At 39.1% G+C, this 27,698-nt stretch overlaps 1 protein-coding gene across 8 annotated transcripts in view; it reads left to right on the top strand.

Annotated features, from left to right (window-relative positions):
* The first annotated feature begins 7,285 nt into the window (after positions 1 to 7,285).
* The window catches only part of LOC114566213 (prolyl 4-hydroxylase subunit alpha-2), a 31,980-nt gene continuing 11,567 nt past the window's right edge, over positions 7,286 to 27,698 (top strand). For 3 of the 8 annotated variants that reach the window (XM_028594514.1, XM_028594515.1, XM_028594513.1), the window contains exons 1-6: positions 7,286 to 7,582; positions 13,904 to 14,006; positions 16,615 to 16,711; positions 19,349 to 19,500; positions 21,652 to 21,789; positions 26,238 to 26,477. In XM_028594514.1, coding sequence (XP_028450315.1) covers positions 7,502 to 7,582; positions 13,904 to 14,006; positions 16,615 to 16,711; positions 19,349 to 19,500; positions 21,652 to 21,789; positions 26,238 to 26,477 — 811 coding nt within the window. In that variant the 5' untranslated portion in view covers positions 7,286 to 7,501. The other 5 variants (XM_028594517.1, XM_028594518.1, XM_028594519.1 and 2 more) reach the window with 5 other exon arrangements.

Here is a 27,698-nt window from a genome sequence, read left to right as displayed (position 1 = left end):
ACAACTCATGTAACCCAATCCTCAGGTACTGCAGCCCTGAGTCATTACTACTATGTCACACACACAGACAGACACACACACACACACACACACACACGCACACACACACACACACACACACACACACACACACACACACACACACACACACACACACACACACACACACACACACACACACACACACACACACACACACGCACACACAAACAGACCACAAGAAAAACATGTCTACAACATCTACAAAAATGTTAATGCTTTATTTGACTCCACTAATGGTTTAAGGACATGTAGGTTGGAACAAAAAGCTGTGTATTTAACTGATTATTTTGAAACACAAACTCATGGGAATGCTTCCTCTTACACAGCATACTGCATGATCCTTCCTTTGTGCTTTTAGTGTCTTTGTTCTGCTTCATTACCTGGTTGAAGTCATTGGACCAGTCTCACACACACACACACACACACACACACACACGCACGCACACACACACTGAATTGCTGTCTTTGTGTCTTTATGTCTTACTGTGTTGTTTAAACTTCCACCAGGGTGGAATAAATGGCACTTAGACTGGAGTCAACTGTCAAGCCCCTGAGCTCAGCTGATGAGGTTTGATTAAAGCGTCTGTAACCCCAAACCTGCTCCGTGTGTGTTCGCTTTCAATCACTTGGGTTTGTGCACAAAAGGTCAGATAGTACACCAGCTTACATACACATGTACTACATTGTCTCTCCTGTGTGTGTCGTCTCTAAATCATCTCTGCAAAACAAGGGAGCATCTTTGACCTTGTGACCTTTCCGATTTACCAGCCTGAGCCAAGCGCACAGGATGAAGCTTAACGTTAGGACGCACTTGTAACATCTGGAAAACCTTAACATTAACTTAGTGAATGGGTGGAAGTAGATGCTTGGTTTCTGTAGTAATTTTGTCATCATGTGACACTTCAAAACGTGACGGAGCCACAATACATATTTTGTGGACTGATGTCAAATTAACAAGACGTCACAGACACTATACATTAAATATGGATGACATATTCTCCAAACTTGCTTCATGATTTGTTTATCAGATGGATCTCAGTTTGTTAATGTTAACGATGAATCCTCGAGGCACGCTAAAGTTAGCCATGGCGTTCCACAAGGCTCAGTGCTTGGACCAATTGTATTCACCTTATATCTGTTTTCTCTAGGCAATATTATTAGGAAACACACATTAACGTTCTCTGTTATGCGGATGATACCCAATTATACCTATCAATCAAACCAGATGAAACCAGTCAGTTAGTTAAACTTTAAAGATACATTAAGGACATAAATTCCTGGATGACCTACAATTTCCTGACGTTAAACTCAGACAAAACCAAGGTAATTGTGCTGGGCCCTAAACACCTCCGAACCTCATTATCCAAAGCTATAGCTACTCTGGATGGCATTGCCTTGGCCTCTAGCACTACTGTCATCTTAGAGTTATTTTTGATCAGGATATATCCTTTAACGCCCTCTTAAAACAAATCTCAAGAACAGCCTTTTTTCACCTGCGTAACATTGCCAAAATTAGGCACATCCTGTCTCAAAATGATGCTGAAAAACTAGTCCATGCATTTGTTACTTCAAGGCTGGACTATTTTAATTCCTTACTATCAGGTTGCTCAAATAAGTCCCTTAAGACTCCCCAGCTGATACAGAATGCTGCAGCGTGTGTGCTGACCAGAACTAAGAAAAGTACTGTACTGTATTAGCTTCTCTGCATTGGCTTCCTGTAAAATCCAGTATTGAATTTAAAATCCTTCTCCTGACCTACAAAGCTAGTCAGGCACCATCATATCTTAAAGAGCTCATAGTACCTTATTGTCCCACTAGAGCACTGTGCTCCCAGAATGCAGAGTTACTTGTGGTTCCTAGAGTCTCGAAAAGTAGAATGGAAGCCAGAGCCTTTAGCTATCAGGCTCCTCTCCTGTGGAACCAGCTCCCAGTCATTTAAGAGTAAACTTAAAACTCTCCTCTTTGATAAAGCTTATAGTTAGGGAGTGAGGAGTTACAGTGTTCAACTTGACCGGCGGGGGAGAATGTATCGCCACAGACACGGCACCCCTTCTCTTCTCTGCTTCTCTTCATAGGCATCAGATTCATCTACCAACCCTTATAGAGCTGGCTCACGTTTGCCTTGGACCAGCTCTTAGTTATATTGTTATAGTTTTAGACTGCCGGGGGACTTCCTTTGACACACTGAGCTTCTCACTCCTCTTTCTTTCCATATGTGTGCATCCATGTCCCAGAAATGCTTGTTACTAACTTAGCTCTGGGGAGCTTATTCCCCGGAGTCCTTATGATTTTTGCCCCACAGTTTTCTTTGGATTAGGGTGGCACCTAAATCATGGTTGCAGCAGTCACCGTGGTCCTGCTCCGTGCCCTGCTATGCCCTGCTACACCCTGCCACGCCCTGCTACGTTCTGCTATGCCCTGCTACACCCTGCTATGCCCTGCTATGCCCTGCTACACCCTGCAGTGCCCTGCTACGTTCTGCTATGCCCTGCTACACCCTGCTATGCCCTGCTATGCCCTGCTACACCCTGCAGTGCCCTGCTACGTTCTGCTATGCCCTGCTACACCCTGCTATGCCCTGCAATGCCCTGCAGTGCCCTGCTACGTTCTGCATTGCCCTGCTACACCCTGCTATGCCCTGCAATGCCCTGCAGTGCCCTGCTACACCCTGTAACACCCTGCATTGCCCTGCTACGCCATGAACTACTACAACTACTATTTCTAGTCATAGTTCCATTATTTTTATTGTGACTATAATTGCCACCGTTTATTACACCCCCAACTGGTCAGACACCACCTACCAAGAGCCTGGGTCTGTCCGGGGTTTCTATCTAAAAGGGGATTTTCCTCGCCACGGTCGCACTAAATGCTTGCTCTTGGGGGAATTACTGGAATTGTTGGGTCTTTGTAAATTATAGAGTGTGGTCTAGACCTACTCTAAGTGTCTTGAGATAACTCTTGTTATGATTTGATACTATAAATAAAATTGAATTGAATTTTCTACTCTCTGATTGGTTTCTGTGAGACAGGTTGCATGACGTGCCAGACATTCAGTTCTCTATGTGTAATTTCTTAATTACAGTTTCACAGCCTTTTTATAAGATCTGCTCAGGTGTGAAAATCACCTGGTGGCTTGTGTGTTATTCCTCAACCTTGACAGTATGGAAAGCAAAATAACTTTGTGTTTAGCTGAGAACAGATAAGCCCTGTAGTGTCAACAAAGCCTGATTTATGATATGTTTCATTATTTGGCTTCATTGTGGTATGTGTGGGAAATGTGGCTTTCTACAACTGCAGATATGCTACAAGCAAATCTGTTTTATCTGTATTGTATTGGATGTAATGCATTAAATGTGATAAGGTTTTTGATAGCATTCAATCTACTAGTAACCGTCACAGTGTGCATCACAAATGTGCAATGGACAAAGAGTGACACCTGGTGACTAAAGTAAAAACGCATGAAAACAGTTTGTGGGTCACTATATCTTGTTAGCCAGGGGTTTCCCAAACTTTTTGGCTTTTGACTCTCTAAAAAGCAAATCTGAGTAAATAAAATGATCCAGTAATTAAAAAGAAAAAAAAAGCAAAGATCAAAAGAGAGTGTGAAACATAAGAAATGTTTTTGTTTTTTTAATCTTTTTCTGCTCACTCTGTTTCCAGCACTGTCCAGAAAGTCTATTAAATGTAAATATGAAAAAAACACTTTTAAAATGTCTTGATTTATGTCTTGAATCATTTCTTCAATTATCTGACCAATCAAACTGGCATTTTCTTTTCAGTCTCACGTTCCATGTAATTTGTAATCCATGGGATAAATATTACAATATATACATTAGTAAGAAGCAAGAACATTCAGGCTCTCTGAGAAATGAATTGTAAGAAAGTTATTGTAATTTGACATTATTGAAGGGTCAGTTTAAGTGCAAATATATAAAGATTGGAGATCAGTGAGAGATGATGTTACAGTTTTTTTCGATTGCTAAACGACAGTGGGCACAACTGGAGTCATATGTGCAAAACTCTAACTACAGTCTGCACAGCAGCAGTTCATGTGGACCAAACTCTAGATCGTTTTTTATCGCTTGAACACAGTTTTCAAAACTTTACACACTTATCCCATGACTTTAACCACAATGTGCACAACACTGTAGATTTACAGCACTTTGTTCAAATGCTAACACACTGCTGTCAAAACTGTTAACCACACATTCAAAACAGAATAGATTTCAGTCTGGTGCCTATCAAACAATGATGATTGCAATTTTAGCTGAAAGCCTAAGTAGGTGTCTTATTTTAGACTAGTTAGTGAACATATACGGTATTTATACAGAGAAAGCTCAGAAAGACTTTTTTTTATACAAACACCAAATAAGAATGAAACAATTATACACTGTACCGTTTGAGAGAAACAGGTAAAAGAGCAAAGATACCAACATGTCCAGGTAAGATGTCTGAGGTTATATACACAGCTATAAAAAAAAGTGAAAAACACTATATCTTTACAATAGTAAAACTGCGTTCTTACTGTTTTTCAGAAAGTAATGGAGGTGAAAGCAATAGAAACACCACATTCATTTTTATTTAGAGATGATGCAGACATCCAATGTGATGAAGAAAACTTGCCACATGATGCTGGAGAGAGGCAGGATTAGTCACACTATTCTTTGGTACTGTTACGTATGTACCTTTAGTTTTTTTTTCCCCAGTAATTCCATAAATTACTAGAGACAAAATACTATATTGAATAAAACTGCTGATTTTCATTCCTTCTTGTTTACCTTATGTAAAAATTGGTATGTTATACAATCTATATTTTTTCCTTAATTAAACTATTGAGTAGTGTCAAGTCACTCAAATTGTTCAAACTGTAAAGATGAAAAAGTTTGTAATTTCTGTATTGGTGTTTGATGCTAGTGTTTTTACCCTCAGTGTGTTCTGAGTGACAGTGTGTGTTATCTCAGTGAGGCTTGTGCATAGTGTTTGGCTGCACTGAGCCTGTTTTGAGATGTGTGTTAAGAGTTGTGTTGCTTTGAATGAGTTTTGCAGGTGATGTAAACTGTTTAGCTCAGGTGACTGTTGGTAGTGCAGACTGTAGTTTGAGTTTTGCACATGTGACTCCAGTTGTGCTCACTGTCGTTTAGCAATCGGAACAAACTGTATTTAGAGATGATGCAGACATCCAATGTGATGAAGAAAACTTGCCACATGATGCTGGAGAGAGGCAGGATTAGTCACACTATTCTTTGGTACTGTTACATATGTACCTTTAGTTTTTTTTCCCCAGTAATTCCATAAATTACTAGAGACGAAATACTTTATTGAAGAAAACTGCTGATTTTCATTCCTTCTTTTTTACCTTATGTAAAAATTGGTATGCTATACAATCTATATTTTTTCCTTAAATAAACTATTGAGTAATGTCAAGTCACTCAAATTGTTCAAACTGTAAAGATGAAAAAGTTTGTAATTTCTGTATTACACCAGTGTTTTTACCCTCAGTGTGTTTTGAGTGACAGTGTGTGTTATCTCAGTGAGGCTTGTGCTTAGTGTTTGGCTGCACTGAGCCTGTTTTGCAGGTGATGTGAACTGTTTAGCTCAGGTGACTGTTGGTAGTGCAGACTGTAGTTTGAGTTGGAGTCACGTGACTCCAGTTGTGCCCACTGTTGTTTAGCAATCGGAAAAAACTGTAATGCTTCTCTTTATAAATGCTGGTTTATCTTGTGTTGACCCACAGCGACACCTGCTGGTCAAACTCCAGGTGTGCACAATATTTTCGGCACTATAAATCTATGTATTACATTGCTAATCAGAAATCACAAATAAACCTTATAGGCCTACATTATAAAATAGTAAGCATACACTACTTTTTTTAAATGTTTTTAAATCTCGAATATAAAGTATAATGTCTCAAAATTGTGTACTAATATGCTTATAATGACATACTCTAATAATAGCAATCTCTCCCTGATGAAAAATTATTTTTTCTTTCAAAGAAAACAATCTAAACTGTTGTTTTCCCCAATATTATCAGCTAAAATATACTATTTTACTTTTTGTTAAAATGACGTAGGCTACTACGTGTGTGCTGCATGTACAACGTGTTTCATCAGATGTGCGATATGCCACATGTGTAATAAATTGCTCTTCCAAAGCAAAGGTATTTGATCTCCTTATAATCCTACTACCTTTAATTACGGTGTCCTCAATCGTATTCGGTGTTGATAAATTCCTATTATGGTCCCACTTGCACATAATACCAAAACATCAGAGACAGCTAGGGGAGACACAGACACATAACACAGAAACTTCAAGAACAGGAGATAATTGAACAGCCTTGTCCAAATGTTTTTTTTCTCCAGATGGTGTTCGGCACATCCAGAGAACAAGCCCAGATCCTAACTGTAAACGTGACGGATTGCATGGATTGCATTACCGTAATTATCCTAAAAGATGGAATTGTAGCCTACTCACAGATTGTACTGTATATGCACAAATGCTTTCGAATGTCCTCTTACCATTCTTTTGTTTTCTGAATTCAATTTCTTCAGAATTGTGTTGCTATGGTCTTTGTCAGTCCATAAATACTTTTGGAGCCTGAATGATGATTGGCCTACCTACCTTATATACAAGTTTAAATAGTTCCCTATATATCAGAGGGAAATATGTTTTACCTTTTACACCACTATTTATGTGACAGCTTTATTTACTAGTTCTTTTGCAGGTTCAGATTTAACATGCAAAACAAATCAAATAGTGTGCATTTTAATAGAATGAACTGCCCAATAGTATACTAAGTAGTTAAAATTAGCCCCACCACAACCAGGTAAAACATTAAAAATAATCCAATATTATGACAAGCTGAAAGGGGTAATTCTGTGTAATGAGTACTTTTACTTTTGATACTACTTCCAATAGCTTAATGCTGTAGGCCTACTGTTGCTTAAGTAACATTGTGAATGCAGGACTTGAAATGGATTTTTACACTGGCATTTTTAAAGGTTGCGAGTACTAAGTAGCCTACTTCTTTCATCACTGGCTTGTAAAACCTTAATGGGTCTGGTATCCTGTTATTGTGAATTATTAATTACAGCATAGCGCAAACCTAATTGAACTTTAACCCCCTACTGTGTAAAAAAAAGCTTAGAAATCAGATTTTACGAGGCGTTCGTGAGGGCAACGCAATAGCACTCGAAGAAGAATGTCCCTGCGCGTCTAATCGCAGTATTAAGGTCAACCCCTCCAGGAGGTTCTGTACGTGGCAGGGGCTCTCTGTAGCTACCCCTCTCTGTATGTACTACTTACAACCCCGGGGTGCCAAGTGAAATTGCGTCCACATACCAAAGAAGTGTGACGTTACTCTTTTAAGACCTTTAGGTAAGATAACGTTAAATATTGTATCTTAGCCCTTCTTTACATCATTGGAATTGGGCTGATCGTTTAACTCGCGTGCCTACCGAACATGCTGGGATGGTTGTCAATAACTGGGTCCAACAGGTTTTTTCGTGATACCAGACACTTCAGACCTTGTGGTACCGACAAGGTAAAGTAACAACGGCTCGTTCCTTTCGTTAGGTCTGTGTTTATTCCCGACATGTTTGTTACATTGTAACGAAGAGTCGTGTTACAATGTTGTTAGCAAGGAAAAGGGGGAGAACGTTTTGAAACTTTGCGCAAACTTTATGGCCGAGCATCTTGTTGTTTGTTACGCACACTTTAAAGCAGACGGCGACACACGAGGTTTTTGAACGTTGGCGCAGTAAACATGAATGTCTGCACATGTAGCCTACTTCACAGGCTGCAAGGACATTCACGGACCCGAAAGAGCTCAATTGTGTTGGGAATTTCTAGAAACAACTGGCTGACGTCACATGGACGGCTAGCATCCAGTTGAAGATGATGAGCAGACCCGGGGTCTGAAGGCGAGATGCAGCTGGAATAGTCATTTTCGACAACTAGAACCCAAATACAATTCACAAAAACTCAGGCGTAGTCTGTATTCTTTTTCCTAAAGATTCTTTTTTTTTTATTGGAACTTCTTTCTACAAAATAAATAGTCCCAATAAAAAGGGGTGTCAACAGTGAGTAAAAAATTAAAAAAAATGCTCCAAAAGGAGAGACATTTGGCTGAGAGGCTTTGTCCACCCTTGGCCGCAAAGGACCACGGTTCAAAGTCCCAGGATAAAGGGTTCTATATGTACGGATGATGATGCGGATGATGCCCTGCAGTGCTTTATTTATAGCCTACTACAATGGCAAAACTTGGATGTTGCAGCCATTAGATTTGGTATAAATGGAAGGCAACAAATGGAAGGAGGCCATTCATCTGTCAGCAGTAATTGGGCTGAAAGCCAAGGTTGGAAAGGCAGGTGTAAATGCATGATGATGTCTTGCTAGATACAGCTGAAACAAGAGAACTGTTTTATTAAGTTACTTGAGTCTCGGTCTGATGGTCTCCCCTTTTCTAGTATGTCTATTTCTTTTACTTAAGTAAGCAGCAGCCAGTGTCCAAGTCTGGTTGTGTCTTTGTAAGTATTGAAGTGATGCTTATCTAAATGCTTGGGTGATTTATATTGATTACAACATTGGTGTCTTTGTTTATTAAAAATTAGTTATATGAGCGTTCAGTGTTTTCATACCAGAAAAAGCTTTTAAAGGTGAACAGTGTTTTACTGTACTCTTGCACATTAAAAAATGTGTGCGTTGCTCATGTAAACTGACATATTCCTTATATGTGACTCTGTAAACCGTAAACAACACAGAATCTGGAAATAGATCACTGGTGCTGCACCGTCTAGCTGCCACGTTGGGGTGTTTAGTCACGTTCCGGGGCACGGAAGAACATTAAGAAATGGTTGTCCCTTTAAAGTAAAATAGATCTAGCCTGTTTTTAATTGCAATATGGCTGCAGATGTTGTTTTTGTCAGCTCTCATTGCATCTGAAACAAATTTGCTTTAAAGTAAACCACATATGGTTAGCAGCAGTCTTGGACTTGCATGAGGAAAACCTTTTAACCCTTTGCTTTATTCAGAGATTGTCTACATTCCCCTGATATTGCATTACATTACGTTCATTTGGCAGATGCTTTGATGCTTTTTTACAAATCGAAACTAGATGTCAGCTAAACTATGTTGGAAATGCTCACTTCCATTGTCTCTGAGACTAAAATGCCAATGTAAGCAGCCTTTATTTTGGCTGGCTGTGTAAAGTTGTGAAATTGCACACTTAGTTTGACTCTGCCTAATAGAATGCATCTGGTGGTTAATACTGATACTCAGCAGAGACTGACCAACCATCCAGGACAGCTGTTGTCTTATCAAATTACATTACATGTCATTAGGCTGACACTTCTATCCAAAGTGACTTACAATTGCTATATATGTCAGAGCAACTAGGGGTGTCTTGCTCGGGGGCACGTTGGTTGATGCATCACAGTGGGAATTGAACCCAGATCTCCCACACCAAAGGCATGTGTCATATCCACTGCGCCATCACCCCCTGATAAATAAGAGCTTGAATATTACATCATCTGTAACAGATTTATATTAATCTAAGTATAGTCTAATTGAAGAGGAGCTATTCTTGTTCTACCCACTGTAAATTGAAATGCCCGGAGCAACACCAATGACAAGCAAGTTAAATCTCCCTGAGTCTGACAGGCAAGGATTGTTTGAGCATGTTCACAGCCTGTGGATACTCTGTGTGCACATTTATGTGGCATATTATATAATGTGCATGTTTCAGTAGTCTGCACGTGTGTTAGCATGCCCGTCTTTTGTCTATGCCTGAGTGCCAGTCCTGTTAACTGATTAACAACAGTCAGAAAAATGCCTGTTTAGCATCTACCATTTGCTGTCTATCTCAGTACACCATTTTCAGCCTACATGGTGGGGGGAGTTGGCAAGCATCTTTTCTAGCCAGCAGTTTTCCGGCATGCAACTCCCATTCTTTAGTCACATAGATGACTGCTCCCGACTAGTTTTATCAAAATACTGGAATTTGGTCTTCACTGCCAAAATGTAATCTAGTGAAGATGGGAACTGCTATGATACCTCAAGCAAATATATTCTGTAGATATGACTTTGAAAGCCAAGTAATGTTTGTAGAACACATTTCCTACAATTATTCAAGGCTTTAAAAAGTTGGAAATAGGTATTTTGCAACCATATTCAACAATGTTCCTCAGTTGTCATGACAACGCTCTCTCACTCACATCAGCCCCAGTACTTTCTGCTTTTTGGCTTTGCTCTTGTTTGTATTTGTTATGAAATTATATGTTTTATACTCTCCAGGTAATAAGGATGAGACCTCTTGACCTATGTAATGCTTTAATGTGCTTCCCCTCAATACGTAATACGAGTATTTTTATAACTTCCTCAGTTGGCGCTTGTGTGACCCAAGACAGCTGCTGCTCGTACCAGCCAGGTTTTTTCTCCGTGGATTTGATGTCAAGTAAGAAACGAAGTAGGAAAGAAGAACAGAACAACTACAGATGTTGGGAGTGTTACTGTCTGAGGAAACATTTCCTCCTAAGTCACCCCTGCCCCGTTGCAGACCTTGAATCCTCCTGCCTGCTTTGCCAGATAGAGTGTAACTATGGTTTCTTATCTCTGCTCTGGAGCCACACCTCCATGTAAAAATTAGCAGATGTTTGATTTCCTGCGTGTCATTACGCACCAGGATTGGCGATTGGATGAGCAAAAGCACAGTTTTTCATCCAGCAGTTTGTGTTATCTTAAATTTTTTGCTGACCTCCATTGTTTTATTTTTAGGAAAGGGTCGATGGATTGTTGTAGCCTGACATCTTTATACAATACATAGAACAGGTCTGCAGCAGAGCAAGACATGGTGCACTGTGGGTCTATATTCAAAACACAGCTCCTGGTCCTGTCCTCTCATGACCTGTCGTATCATATCCTGACCTGTCCTCAGTGCTATTCCCTACATTTGCCAGAAATGCCAGGCGAGGGGTAATGAATCTAACAGGCTTCTTTCCAGGAATGTGACATGGGTGTTACAGCCTGCAACAACAGGCAAGGCTGTGTTTGGACTGAGCAATGGCACAGGCTGTAGATTACAAGGAGAGAGATTTGGTCCTTTCATTTGTAGTTTAGGTCTGTAGTAATAAGCATCACTCGCATACAGGTGCAGGCTGAAAACAGTGTTTCTGCAGCCCAAATAATTAGGGCAAAGCTTCTGCACTGATGTTGGTGTGCGTTTTATGGTCCAGGACCGTCCATTCGCCATGTGCACCCAAGCAGTGGTGGAAGAAGTATTCTGATCTTTTACTTAAGTAAAAGTACTAATACCACACTGTAAAAATACTTTGTTACAAGTAAAAGTCCTGCATTGAAAATGTGACTTAAGTAAAAGAATGTAAGTATCACCAGGAAAATTTACTTAAAGTATTAAAAGTAAAAGTACTCAATGCAGAAAAATCCTCACATTTTAGAAACTGGAAACGATCCAAACAGTTGTGTGTTTAACCGGCTAATCATTTCAGCTGCACTTGTAGGCCGTTATATTGTTGGGTAGTTTAATTTATAATAAAACCTTGTATTTTATAAACTACATGTTATTTTGTGCAAAAATCTTAATGTGTAAAGTAACTAGTAACTAAAGCTGTCCGATTATTGTAGTGGAGTAAAAAGTACAATATTTCTCTCTGAAATGTAGCGGAGTAGAAGTAGAAAGTGGCATAAAAAGAAAATACTCAAGTAAAGTATGAGTACCTCAAATGTGTAGTTAAGTGCAGTATTTGTACTTATTTATCAAAAGGTGTCATGTAAGTGAAATGATTTCTTTTTCACCTGGAGGAGATTTCTCTTCAAGTTATCACCACAATAACTATTAAGGTGCCATGCTTCAGAACCTTTGTCTCTCTAAGCCTTTGATTAGATAGTAGTGCAGACAGAAATATATGTGTGTGTGTGTGTGTGTGCGTGTGTGCTTACATTTGGAAGTATGGATGTATGTGCATGTTTTACACAGACAACAGTAAACATTCATCACTGAGAAGTGATGTGGTAAAGGCAAATTAGACTAAATCCATGAGGAGAAAGTGGACCAGTGTCACTTTTCACCTCAGGTCACAAACAAGCATCTCAGTGCTGGACTGTGAACAGAGACTTTCTGCTAGGCGTAGAGCTGTAACAATTGCATATTTTGCTGTACAATTAATTGTGTCAGAAATAATTGCAATTAGCAACAATATAATCGTCTCTTTCAGTCAAATTTAAAAAATATTTATCTATGTATTACTGTTGCAAACAAATTTTGAATGAATTTCAGGATACATCTTTTGGTTATATCAATGTTATGTGACCCAGATAATGTATCACATATACACAGCCTATGAAGTAAACCACGCCTCTTTATTATCATAAAAAACATTGTATTTTTTTCTTCTTAAATGAACATAAAACTGACAATTACCATCAACAGTCATTAGTTCTGCTTGTCAATTTGTTGTTGGCTCTACAGCAGCTGACAGTCAAAACAGCTCATGTTGCTTGCTTTGGCCCAAGATATCACTACTATATATTTTCAAATAATACTGAAGGAAATGTGGCAACTTTTGACAAGAAAACCATAATAAACCTTGAAACAATAGGCTTCACACAGCTGTTTGTACTGGAACTGTCTGCTTTCAAAAACAACAATCTAACTTAATCTTTAGTGTTGGCTTTGTATTTTACACTGCCCAGCACCAAACAGCAGACAGACACAGTTAGTGACTACCTGGTTAACATAGTGGAGCACTTTAGCAGCTAAAGAGACAAATATTTCCCCCAGGAGTTTGTAGAGACCAAAAACAGAGCTAACAGAAGAGTGAATATTGGACTTAGATTTGTCAGGTGGCCAGAAACACGACTCCAGTTAAATGATAATGTTGCCCCGTAGATACTGGATGTCTAAATAGGTAACTAACAGATTTGCTATATCAACTTAAAAAGTGACAATATGTCAATGTTGTGTTCCACTGCCCCATCATATGGCCCAAAAAGTTAGCCCCTGTTTTATGCATGTGAAGGACATAACATGTTGTACTTGATTTGATGTCACCATTTTGAAAGTGAGTTACTTGTGAGTTTCTGCAGTGCAAGCTTTGGTTTATAATTGTATTACAAAGGACATTGTCTGAGCTTTATTTAGTCATGGCCTTAGTCATCAACATTTTTCATTAGCCATCTGGTGGCCAATGGCCATGTTGAACAGACTAAAACAGAGAAAAGGAAAATTGACTTTAACATACACGAGACCTTACCTGGACTTTATATAATAGTAATATTTAGTTCCTATGGCTGTGTCCGCTTATTTTGTAGAAACAATGTTAGAAACACTATTCTTTTTCCACATTGTCCTTCCTTATTCTCTCCTAATGAGAACTGGGCATAGAGGCTATTATGTCATGATGCCTCCCAGCACGATTAGTGACTCATTTATAGGAAACTTTGAATATTGTTAGACCATCATCCAATTAAGTACGGAAACACACCGTCACTGCATAAACTGTTGACTAAGGGTAATGCAAACTGCAAGGATATTTATATGTGTGGTTCAAGAATAACAAGGTCATTTTGTAATCAAAATACAGTTTGTGAGTTTTTCATGGCCAATATGAAAACAAAGCACATTGGCAATTATATGGATGGATGGAATCTTAAAGAGGGGAACAGCTGGATTTTCCACAGCTTGTGTTAAATGGTGATGGAGAATAGTAGGACAACATGCAAAACTTTATCCATAGATTTATACAGACAGCAAAGGGTAAAAAAAAAATGTTTTGCAGTTATTGCATGAAAAAAGGCTTAGATTTTATAAATCTAATGTGACATGATGTGATTCTGTTTGTCCTTGCAGGTTATTGAAAGAGACAGAATGAGGAAGATCCTGGCTTTCATCCTCTGGGCTCTGCTCTGCTGCTGCTGCTGGACAACACAGGCAGAGATCTTCACCTCCATAAGTAGGTTGAAAGAGCTAGGTGAACGGTTTTTCCATCAACGCGAAACATGAGATCCCTAAGGGGTCGCTATAATCAAGGTGGTCACATTTTGGCCTATAACTGAATGAATATAAATGGGGAATTTGCAATTGCAATTTACCGCAGACCTTGCAGCTCACGCGTTGCAGTATTTCCTGACGTTTGCCTCGCCGCCGTCACGCTTTGGGTTCCACTTTCGCGGATTCCACTTTCGCGGATTCCGCTGGTTGTCGGGCCCGACTTGCGCCGGGGAGGCTTGGATCCTGTCATAACTGCTTGTAGTTTAGTTATTTTTGTTATGTCAAAATTTACAATAAGTCTCCTTCCACCTTTCATTTGGTCCCTTGAGCGAGTTTCTTTCCCACAAAATCCCTTTTGATGCATTCTTTCTTTACACATCAAAAGTGACATTGAGGCCAATATGTTGCTTTTATTATTATATTTTGTATGTAATACACCTCAGGACAAAGAGCTTAGTGCTATATTCGGAAAGAATATTATTCCTGATTGAAGCCAGACCCGACTACTGATTTGTGACTTGACTGACTGTGCTTTACTCATAATCCAAACACAATAAAACCAAGCATCTGTCAGCATGGCATTAAAGATCTATCCCTCGCACTACTTAAAGGTGCCATGTGGAATTTACTTGTAAACAAACAATAGTTATATTTACATTCACCAAAACTAATTGTGAGTATCCTTGAGGTCTAACACATAACTTAAATGCATTTCTTTCCTCTTAAACGTTTGCAAATGTTGCAAAATGGTATTTTAAATCCAGCATTGTTTACAGCCATGTTTACTAGATTGCTTTTTTTGGCGCATCGCAGCGTTTCTTGGTGCATTACTGCCTAGAACCATTGGCAGGACTGTGTATCGCGTCACAATCATCCTTGGCCTGTGCACAGGACAAAACTCACTCATTTCTAATATTCATAATCAGAAAATTAAAGCTATTTTTACTGTTACAATCTGTGGTAATTCCCCTAAATAGGAACATCAGCAGAGTGCCACATATAGAAGGGAGCAGAGTTTGCACTCAGGAATGCTTTTCTTTGCCATAAAAAAAAGGTTTTAGATGGAGGAAGTGGTTAAATCAGGCCAGTTAAATCACTTTTTTTTGAGGCAGCCTGAATAACTTTTAAGAGAAATAAATGTGGTCCACCTATTACTTAAATAGAAATTGTAAAAAGGTAAAAAAAAAAAAGGTTTTCTGCACAGTGTTCAAACACAGTCCGTATGATTTATGCAGATGAAATTAAGATCTCCTGACCCCACTTTAAAAGAAACACCTAGAAATGAAATGCAAAAAATCCCCCATAAACTTTTTCCTTTGTGCAATTACCTTGCTTCATCTAATATGTGAGAAGATCACTTGTTTACAGAACTTCTTTTGATACAGTGTGCACTCAGGAGGGGTTAAACAGTCACTTAAATCACCTTGATTTAATGCACTTGGCTGCTCAGTTGCACTGGTTGCATGCAGAAACAATGAAAGTGTTTGATTATTCATCTTCCCTGGTAACCAATGTGATTTTTATCATGGCTGAATGTTTCCATGGAATTTTTTAAGAAGCACGCCACACCCCAACTATCCTCTCAAAGACTCATGGATGAACGCCACCACCCTGTAGTTTGCTGAGTAATTCTACACAATCAAAGCCCCACCGTTTGTGGCTGAGGACTCTTTTTACCTCAGTGGGAGTCTGAGCAGTGTTCTTTTATCGGTCCACCAGAAAATCTAAACAGACCTAAAAGTTCTCAGTGGGATTGTTAGTAGAAGCAACTCTCTCACATTACAGGAAGTTTTTTGATTAAATGTTATTAAATATTTCTTGATGGAGTTTTGAAATTAGAAATGGAGAACATTCATCTAGGAAATACTAAATAAATACAATTAAATAAATACATTTTTGACACTTTGACTTAATAAGCGACACATCTTTTAAGGAAGAAAGGTGATGCTGATTTTATCTTTAAGGCTCTCCAACCCGACACACCAACCCGATTATCGGCCGTCGGACAGTCTGGCGAGGTCGGTGATTCGAGTCTGTTCGGTGTGTTCCGTGCTGTCGTCAGTCGGAGGAGCCGTCAGCATCCATTTTGGCCGATTTGACTTGTTGAATTGGCCAGTGGGCAGTCGGACTCAATGACCAATCTGATTGGTGGAGTGCTAGCCCTTGACTAGCGAATCAGTGCTTCTTCCACAAGAAGAAGCCCGAGAGCTAACAACGCCCGTATCTTCTTATTACTAGCCATCCTATTTTCTTCCGTTCAGCGAGTAATGACAACAATGATCCTTCTCGACTACTATCAACACTCTCTGATGAAAACAATAACTGACGACAGTGTGCTCTGTGTTTACTAGGTCTAGAGAGATGTTCTGTCATTTCCCATTTTCAATTTTTGGGCGACAATACAGATTAGCGCAGCTGCCTGTGTATTCCGAGGAACTTTTTTGAGAGACGGGAGCCGACTGATCAGTCCGACAGATCCTTTTCTGCTGACGGTCGGCCGTCAGGTTGGTGTGTCAGAGACTTTAGAGGCACCTCTCCCTCATATTCAGCATCCGTCTCTCTCTCTGCAGGCCAAATGACGGACCTGATCTACACAGAAAAAGAGTTGGTCCAGTCTCTGAGGGACTACATTCAAGCAGAAGAGTCCAAGCTTGCTGCTGTCAAAAGGTACATTCCAACCTTGTGACTTAATAACAATCCAACTGTGTAATAAGTAGGGCTGCCACATCTTAGTCGATTAGTCGACTAATCGGTCGTTTTGGTCTTAGTCGACTAAGATTTCTTTAGTTGATTAGTCATTTTTTATGCTTATTCATGCTTAATTACTAATTTCCAAGAAACTCATGAGCACATTTATGGTAAACATAAGATTTAAAGTGGTGCTTTTGCAGGATTAATTGTGGAGAAACTCAGTTTTACAGATGGTTAATTAACTACATTTATATTGTGCTTTTCTAGTCTTAACCACCTCTCAAAGCGCACAGCTCTGTCAATTAAATCAACTAATCGATTAGTCGACAAAATCGTATAAGTGTTAGTCGACTAAGAATTTCTTTAGTCGAGACAGCCCTAGTAATAAGTACTTCTACTTGTACTTTTTTAAAATTGTATTATCATTGTATGCTCTTTTATGCTTCTACATCACTACGACATTTTAGAGGGAAATATTGTACTTTTTACTGTACTACAGTTATCTTACGATACAATAACTAGTTACTTTTCATATTACGATTTCATGTTAAAAAAACAATATGATAAACACAATACATTGTCAAAGATTAAACCAGTGGTTTCCAACCCTTTTCGTTTGTGACCCCTTACAAAAAATTAGTTGTTAGCAGTTCCGCCAAAGAGACCTTTCCCTAGTAGACTTCTCAGATTGTTTAATTTAAAGCTATAGTGCACAACTATTTTATATTAATGAATGTCCGTTACATTTAAGCCATTGTCAAATGAGCTGATACAAAGCTAATTAAGCCTGTCAGCTCCACAAAACTCTCTCTGTATTTCTCAGTATGGCTAGGTTTACAAAATAGTGCCGTCCTTTGAGTTTCGCGTGCAGAAGATGCATTTTACGTCACTGCTGAAAAAAGACAACGGCAGCATTCAGCTATGGAGACAAAGAGGACATACACATTCTAAGATAATTACCTCTTCTGAAGAGTTTTGCATCATGTGGATGCTCCGACAGTGTTGTTGTCATTACTTAGAATTCCCATTGGGGGCGACAGAAACTATGCACTCTAGCTTGAAGTAACTGTTTGAAGCCCAAAGAGGTAAAAGTATAGCCTGGCTCCGCCCTCCTACGTACTTCCGCTCAATTTTCATTTCCCTTCAGTACTCCGTCTGGGTTTGCGGTATATTCTTGGATTTTCTCCGACCAAATATTTGGCGGTCCAATCAGCGAACAGAGGGAGTGTCTAAGAACGATGACGTTGAGGTCGTGACGTGCACTAGTTTGAGTTGTAGTTCCGTAATGGCAGCAGAGAAAGATGTGGTCCGTTATGGCAACTCCGCAGAATATCCAGAAGTTAAAGCCCGAGGAAGAACAATCTTTGCTGATTTTTGTTGGTGGCCATGATGTTGTGGCCCTCCTCCCCACGGTGTTCAGGAAAAGTTTGATTTTCCAGCTCGCTCCGTTAGTGGTGAAGGAGTTGGCTACGGCGAACGCTAGCGATGCTAAGCCGATAGTTGTCGTCGTCTCCCCTCTTGTTAGCCTGGTCATACCAGACAGTACGTAGGAGGGCAGAGCCAGGCTACCAGAGTGACTCTGGGCAGATCCAGTAGTTTTAAACTTCAACAGACTACCCTCCTTCAAGGAAGTTAACACCTGTCAATGGAGAGAGGCCAGACTCTGTACAAATGAAATGTACCAGAGTCTGGTAGGACCAGGCTAGTAAAAGTATCCATTATATCACAAAAAAAGCAAAGATTAGAGAAAAGTCAGAAAAAGTCAAATACAGCTCATAAGCTTCTTCTTTCTCAATCCATTACTTATCTACAGACCCCTCAGATTTGTTTTGTGTCCTTCTAGAGGGGCCTGACCCCACGATTGGGAACCACTGGACTAAACTACCCTACTGTGTGTAAATGTCAATTTAGACTTGGAATGAAGAACCTTTAGAATGGAGTATTTTTTTAATCCTGGAGGAACTGAGTACTTCTTCCACCACTGACCATAATAATGACTTGTTAGTGTCTCTGTGGTGTTGACAGACTTGGACTTGTGGTCCTCACTGCTGTCCATTTCAGGCTTCATTTGTGTTATGTCTTTAAACAGAGATACCATGGTAATGATCTTGAAAAATATCCCTCCTTGTGGATTAATGTGTCAAAATCATCTTAATAGCACTGACACATGTTATAAATAATAACATCTGTTTCATCAACCGTCAACAGCACTAAAAAGTAATGAAAACATTTATATCTGTTCTATCAACAAAGAGATTTCTTAATATTAACAGCCCTTTAACCATTTAGTGGTTAGAACTGTGGAGGCTGTTCTCAGTGTTGTCTAGCTCATATTACCCTCATAATGTTTTTGTTTAATTTGTACAGTACATGGAAAACATAGTGTAACACAACTTTAGTCTTTAGTTTTTGTCAATACATTTTCACCAGAGTTTTCCATGTGACTGAAAAAGAGCAACAGAACAGAAAAGAACATTGGCACTCGCTTTTGCAGGTTAAGTCAATATGAGATAATGTTTAGAATGAGTACAATGTATTTTAAAATGTAGCTGTATTGGGGCTTTTAGAGTACTAATAACACTTTGTCTGTCTGTCTGCCTGTCTCTCTCTTAGCTGGGCCAACAAACTTGATGCTCTGACCAAAGTGTCCACCTCTGACCCAGAGGGCTACCTGGCCCACCCAGTAAACGCCTACAAACTGATGAAGAGACTCAACACGGAGTGGACTGAACTGGAGACTCTGGTGCTTCAGAATCCCTCTGATGGTAAGGAAAGGAAGATGGAGGGAAGGAAGGAAGGGAGGAGGAGTTGAGCTGGGCAAGTGTGGTGTGACTGTGGAGCATTGATGTTCTCTGTGCGATTGGTTATGAAAACCATTCCATCTGGAGTTTTTTGGCCACATACAACTATGGGCCTGTTGCCTGACCACGAGTATACAGACATTCACTGCAATAACAAGCTGTTAGACCAAAGCGTACCAAGAAAGTTATATTATTTTCATTCAGACAAGTTCCTGTTTCTCCTTTCTGTCTGCAATAACTAGTGATACATCTGGAAATGACTGTAGATTTGATTTAAGTAATTAGTGATTTAAACAGATCAGAAATGTCTATAAATGCTACCTTGGCCAAATCTACATTTGTTCATTCCTGCCTTTTACATTGACATTATAGGCATTGCATTCATATACGTATCTCTACCTGAAGGGTAGCATTTACCACTTTTCTATGGGGCTTCCCTCAGCACTTGCAGAGAGCAAGCAGCAAATATAAAATCAAGAGCGGATGTGAGCAGAGTGATTACAGCTTGGACTGCAGTGTGGAAATTTCTGCTTAACTGCTCTGGTCAACTACTCTGCTCCCTCAATGAACAGAGAGAGAGAGAGCAGAGACTGTCATGTTTTGCTATGTACAGCTGTTCCTCATCTCTGTATATTTTGGCCATGTTCTCCCTTTGTGTGGGTGTGTGTCTGGACCTGAAAGTATGTGCGTGTCTGAGGCAGATAGCAGGAGCATGAATTGTGTGTCATACTTGTGTATCTGTATATGTGGCCATTAGTCAGTAAGAGATAGAAAACATACAGTATTTTGATTTAGTTTTTAATGTTTGTACTTTTATTCTTTATGCTTTGGCAACACAGATGTATTCACATGCAATGCCAATAAAGCATGTTAAAAAAAACATTGACACGGAAAAAGAAAGAAAGATAGAATTTTGCCTTAGCCAACCATACATGATATACAGTATAGGCTCATATATCTAGATTAGGGATGCACCGAATCCAGATTTTTGGGATTCGGCCGAATACCGAATCCACTGGTTAAGATTCTGCCAAATCCAAAACCAAATACCGAATCCTACTCCCATCCTCAGTCCATTAACACAGTAAACACATTAATGGAGTTAACAACGTCCACAGCCTCTAAAATAGTTAAATGTAACATCTTAATGTTGAATTCACACGCTCTTTTCACATTTTCCAATACATAGTACTTGTTAATAGTCCTCAATAGCCCCACACAAGACAGTGAAGACACTAAACTAAATTCGGTTGACTGGTATAGGCAGTATGCGAAGGATAATATTAGAGCTGCAACGATTAATCGATTAATCGAGAAAATAATCAACAGATTAATCGACTATGAAAATAATTTTTAGTTGCAGCCCTAGATAATATTGGGGAATCTGAGTGAAGACAGAGGCTCTGATTGACAGAAAGTATTTCCAGAAAGTCAGGAATGTTTGAACTGACTGTGGATTATAAACCTGAGTACATCAAAGACATTGGCAATAGCCATTGTTACTTTTGTTTTCATTACTAACTTTTGCTGCTAACACATTGAGACAGAAAGAGAGAGCGAGAGGAGGAAAAGAAAGATAAACAAAACGCAAAAGCCGTTCAGAAGAAGGGGGTGATTTGCAGTTTTATTGTAAATCAATACTATTTATGTTTCACTTTTGACGTAAAAGGAAAATTAACTCAATTGACAGCTAACAGTTTTAAATAAAATCCGTCAAAGGAGTTTAATGTTGGTGTGCATAGTTGCCCATCATGTTTCCATTAAGAACAATCACGCCTTCCAAGACCCTTTTGGGTGCGTGCATTATATTTAAACGTGGCTTTGGGTGCTTAACTCAAGATTGAACTGGCTGTGCATGTAATCACTGTTGTTTTGTATCAGTGGGTGATACAAAGTAGCAAAACCAACTTTTGATTATTTAAAAAGTATGAAAATTTGAGTGTTTTGTATTTAGGGCCTATAGTTTACTATACTGTAAATAGTTTTAGCTTTATGTTGCTAAGGTATTGCAAAGTAGATCATTAACATTATGAGTGTCATCCTTGGATTCATTTGTTCATTAATTGACTTCCATCCTGACCTTCCCAACATAACTATTTCTTACTTTCTTTCCAGGATTCATTTCCAACATGTCCATACACAGACAGTACTTCCCAGATGCAGAGGATGAGACGGGTGCAGCCAAGGCATTGATGCGTCTTCAGGACACGTACCAACTGGATTCAGAGGCCTTCTCCAAAGGAAAGCTGCCAGGTAACCAAGGAGTAAACATGAATATATTAAAGTGCTCATATTGTGCTTTTTGTCTTTTTCCCTTTCCTTTATTGTGTTATATATATTGTGCACATTATAGGTTTACAAAGTAAAAAAGACCAAAGTCCACCTCAAAGGGACTTACCATCTCTAACAGAAAACACTGTTCACAAACTGCTCTAAACAGCTCTATTGTAGTCCAGCCTTTACTTCCGTGACAAACGTGCGGCACTTTGTAACACGTTATAATGCTCGCCTAGCTGCTAGCGTGGCACTCCCTCATACTCTGCACCTGACTAGCTAGCAGTGCTTACCTAGGTACTGCGCATGTGCGACTCCCAACAAAGATTGAACAGAAGCGCATTGCCTCACTCTGTAGCTCAAACCGAGAGCTCAACACACAGGGTGAATAAAACTATTCTGGTACAACCTCTAAATACAATTATGACCCTGAAAATGAGCATAATATGAGCACTTTAAGAGGGGTAGAGTATTGTGTACCTTTTTATGAAAGAAAGAGAGGAAGGCAAAATGTACCCACCCAAAAGTTTGTGTGTGTTTATACTACTGTCTTTGTGAAAAGCAGTGTGAGTTATGGACCTCCTGACAAGGTACGTTTTTGTGAAATTAGGTCATGTTGACCAGCCCTCACTTCTTTAAGGGTTAGGGCTTTAGGTAAAGTTACTGTTAGTTAAAGGTGGGGTTTTGTTAAGTGTAAGGTTATTTTAGCGTTAATACGTTGGTTCTGGGTCATGATTGGGTAAGGAAACGAATGACACAATCAAAGTTGCATCGATCATACACAGACAGATGATGAATCCCTTGTCCCAAAGATCAGCTTTGTTGGTTATAAAGCCCTTCATTACACTAACAATTCAAAGGACTTCCCAGTTGCATAGTCACCCAGACCTAGCATAATGCACTGCTGTCTGCACCATAATTCAGAATCAGAATACTTTATTGATCCCCTCAGGGAAATTATTTAGTTGCAGTTGCTCACAGTCAAATTCAAGGTAAAAAATAAGAGTAAGAAAAGTGTTTTATGCAACTACCAGGAGTTGCAAAAAGTCAGAAATCCTCAAAATGTACACATACTTGCTTTTAAAATCCTAACTGATCATAAGTGTTTGCTTGAGATGCACTTGAAACATAGTTGCTAGGTTTTGAACTGCAAGGCAAGGCAAGGCAGCTTTATTTGTATAGCACATTTCAGCAACAGGGCAATTCAAAGTGCTTTACATAAAACATTAAAGAGCAGTTAGAATACAATTAAAAACAATTTAAAAACATTAATAAACAAATTAAAAACATTAAAAGACAAGAATAAAATTGATAGTGCAGTATAAGAATAGAAGTTACAGTGCAGTATAAGAAATTAAAGTTAATAAAATAGATTATTTAAAGAAAAGCAACATCAAAAAGATAGGTCTTTAGCTTAGATTTAAAAGAACTGAGAGTTGCAGCGGACCTACAGGTTTCTGGGAGTTTGTTCCAGATATGTGGAGCATAAAAACTGAACGCTGCTTCCCCCTGTTTAGTTCTGACTCTGGGGACAACAAGTAGACCTGTCCCAGACGACCTGAGAGGTCTGGTTGGGTCATAATGTAGTAGCAGATCAGAAATGTATTTTCTATGTAGTTCTGGCACATCCAATCATTAATCTCTTGAATGCACATATTTAATTGTTGTATTGGGCTATAGTTCCCTGGCGATAAGGTTATGTAAATTTGTTTGTCATCCTCATAACTATGGTAACTTATTTTGTTGTTTTCCATAATCTGAGCCAGTGGAAGCATGTAGATGTTGAACAGAAGAGGCCCCAGAACTGAGCCTTGGGGAACTCCGCACGTCATATTTGTATGCTCAGATGTATAATTACCTATAGACACAAAGTAGTCCCTATTCTTTAAATAGGATTCAAACCACTTTAGTACTGAGCCAGAAAGACCAACCCAGTTTTCCAATCGGTCAAGCAATATGTCATGGTCTACCGTATCAAATGCAGCACTGAGATCAAGTAATACTAAGACTGAAATTTTGGAAGGCATCAAAACTGTTGTTTAGCGATAAGAAAATGTTGAGTTGTTGAAAAACCACTTTTTCTATGATTTTACTTAAAAATGGAAGGTTTGATATTGGCCTATAGTTGCTCATTAGTGTCGTGTCTAGATTGTTCTTTTTTAGGAGTGGCTTGATGACTGCAGTTTTCAGGGCCTGTGGGAAGATACCTGAGAGCAGAGATGTGTTTACAATCTGTAGAAGATCAGAAGCCAAACAGTTCGAAACATTTTTGAAAACACCCGTTGGTAAAATATCAAGGCAACAGGAGGAGGTTTTCAGATGTTGTATAATGTCCACCAGGTTTTTAAGGTTGATCGTATGAAATTGTGTCATGTTGGAATTTGTTTTGCGTGCACACTGTGACAACACATATCCTGTACTTGATATGGAAGCACTGACTGTTTATCTAATTTTCAGAATTTTGTCTGTGAAGAAGGAGGCAAAGTCAGAAAGACCGCCTTGCATTTCTTAGTTCCAGATTATAAATGCGAAGTCTCTCTTTATAAGTGTTATAATGGATCTGGAGATTAGATTTTCGCCAACTGCGTTCAGCTTTTCGACACTCTGTTTTTTCTGTTCTCACAACTATAAAATTTCTCCATGGAGATCTTTTCTTACCAGAGACAGCTTTGACCTTAGTGGGAGCAATAGCATCAATAACATTCGTAATTTTACAGTTGAAATTATCTACAAGCTCAGTGACTGAGGCCCCAGTGAGGGCGGGTGTAGAGGAGAAAAGCTGAATGAATGATTCACTGGTGTTTTCAGTGATATACCGTTTCTGATTAACTTAGTTTGAACACTTTTGGGCACAGAGATAGTGCCGTTAAAGAAAACACAGGAATGATCAGTTAGAGCAACATCAGTCACCACAACCTTGGAAATGTTTAGACCCTTGGAGATAATCAAGTCCAGAGTTTGCCCCTTATTGTGCGTGGGCTGTGTCACATGCTGAGTCAGTCCATAGCTCTCAAAAACACAACACAGTTCTTTGGTCCTTCGATCCTGGGGGTTGTCAACATGAATGTTGAAATCACCAGCAATAATTACACGGTCAAAGTTAATACAGATTATAGACAGCAGTTCATTAAAATCGTCAAAGAAGTTTGCACAGTATTTAGGTGGCCTGTAGATATTTAGAAGTATAGCTTGAGGGGAGGATCTTAGCTGAAGAGCCACATATTCAAAAGAAGTAAAATTTCCATAAGATAATTGCGTACAACGGAATGAGTCATTAAACAAAATGGCGACTCCACCTCTTTTCTTATTCACTCTATTCTCACTCATAAAACTGAAGTTAGGGGGGGCTGACTCAATGAGAACAGCAGCACTGTTATTATGGTCCAACCAGGTTTCAGTTAAAAACATAAAATCAAGATTGTGCTTAATAATAAAATCATTGATTAAAAATGATTTTCCCACCAAAGACCTAACGTTTAGTAGTGCTAATGTTAGTGTGTTTAGCACTGGGACAGACTGTGGCTGACGAGGAATGGATGCTAAATTTGAAAAGTTTGCAGTTACGTGCTTATTCACCATTCTTTTTTGATTACCTATCACAACATAAATTGTGGAATAATCTAATAAGCAGGGCCCAGGCTTGTCTTGGAAAGAGTCATGAGTGCTACTAGGCATGCAGCCTGGACCCGGCCCATATGCAGTCCCATATCAGTGGCATTCTAGCCGCAATTTGGAAACAACTTGGGTATGAAAGGGTGTACTTGTGCATACTTCTGCAGGTGTGTATTTGTGTTTATTAATAAGGCACACACCTTTTGTATGTGTATGTGCTAGTTGACTGCGTTTTATGCTGAGCAAGGATCCAGTAAACTTAGTTGACAGATTCTGCATATCTCAACCTGCCTGCCAGCAAACCACTTAAAACAAATTTATAATGGAAACATGTCAAAAGAGTGATGAATCAAATGCCTACTAAGGTAGAAATAGTTTTGCATATTCACATTTTGTATGATGCTCAATTCTACAGAAACTTAAAAAGCTGAAGCAGGTGAAAAAATGCACTTTGTTTCATACGTTGATCATAAAAAAACGAGAAGAATTTGCTATATTTCTTATCCCATGCAGGGAAAATGTAAGCGTAAACATACGTGTATATACAGGTAGGTATATTAGGTAAATAACCTAAACTAAAATACTAAATATATTATTAGCATCCAAATTATATCCAGAATGAATCTTTAGAAAACAAGAATAAAAAGGTACATCATAAAAAAATAGTAATTACAAAGTGGATTGAGACCCAGAATACAGCAAATACGAAAAAACAAAACAAACACACTGCGTCCTCAAACATGATCCAGCAGTGATGAATCAAATGCCATAACCATGATATGGTCAGTATTTACATCTATTGAATCCTGCCCCAGGTATACACTCAGGTGCCATACTGACGGTGGACGACTGCTTCGATATGGGAAAGACGGCTTACAATGATGCAGACTATTACCACGCTGTGCTGTGGATGCAGCAGTCCTTGAAGCAGCTGGATAGCGGGGAGGAAAGTGTGGTTTCCAAGGAGGATATTTTGGACTACCTCAGCTACTCAGTTTACCAAATGGGAGACCTACCTCGGGCCATTGAGCTTACACGCCGGCTGGTGGCTATTGGTAAGGTGCAACATACACAAGTGTACAGACAGAAGATATGAGCTCAAAGTACACAGTACACAAACTCTCATTCATTTATCCTCGCCTGAGTCTGTCTTTCTTGCAACCATAAAGGATAGGTGAATGGGTTCATTGTCTAAAATTTTAGAAATCTAAAATAGCACTTCTGCTATGAGGTAATTGATGGGTTGTCTTGCTGTTTCACTAATCATCACAGTACACACCTCCTCTCTCACTGCAGTGGTGCTCTGTGCTTGCCAGAGCAGGGTGTTGTCCATCCAAAGTAAGATCCTGTGGTTTCTAACTGTTATTTTAGTCTCTGCATCAAGGGCTGTGTTGACAGCTGCAGGCCATCTCTTTACAGCTGTGGTATGCTTGTTTACATGTCAAGTGAAAAGAATTGAGGTAGAGCAGATGTAGCATACTTAGACCTACTTTATGCCATCAAGTTCAACAAAAGTAACAATGAACATTTAAAATGTACATATACTAGCTCATACACAAACCAAAAAAGAAAACTGTGAAGGATATAGAAAAGAAACAATATATATTCCAACATTACACAAATCAAATCTAACTGGAAATGCAGGACCAAGGATGAGCAAAGCAAGCAATCAACTTATTCTGTTTTCATAGGGAAATGTGATACAGTGAATTGCATTTGTTTAAAAGAGCTACAATAGTAATAGTAAAATAAATAGCAACATAGAGCATACAAAGACAGAGGTAAAACAAATACGTGTAAAAGGCATATGTATAAACACATCAATGGGACAGTTCTGTACTTAGCAAAAAGCTAGGGTAGATGATGGCACTGTTGGAAAAGAGCATACATACTCATTTATGTTTATTTTGACCCGTCTCAGCAGTCTGACCCCCTGTTAAGGAGTTTAAATCCCTCCAGCGAACTGCACATTTTCTCCCTGCAAGAAGAACCTTAACTAAGTCAATACTTAGGATACACTTTGTTTACTCTTGACGTTCCTGTAATCTTGGTACACGTGGCAGCTTTGCTCCTACATGAAAATGACCAAGAGGCCCGGCATGTTGCTGTAATGCCTCCGCTTACTGGGGATTCAGTGTATTGCCTCAAAACTCCACAAGGGTGTGTGCTCGTTCAACTATCTGCTTTGTAATTGCTTCAGTACCAAAGGATTTGAGAGAGTATTCCTGATCTGTATTAGCTGTAAATTAAAAAGATGAAATTGTACTGGTAGTGCA

The sequence above is a fragment of the Perca flavescens genome, chromosome 13 (genome assembly GCF_004354835.1).
Source record: "Perca flavescens isolate YP-PL-M2 chromosome 13, PFLA_1.0, whole genome shotgun sequence".
Lineage (NCBI taxonomy): Eukaryota > Metazoa > Chordata > Actinopteri > Perciformes > Percidae > Perca > Perca flavescens.
Note: the sequence above shows the minus strand (reverse complement) of the source record. Positions and strands in the feature narration are given on the sequence as shown.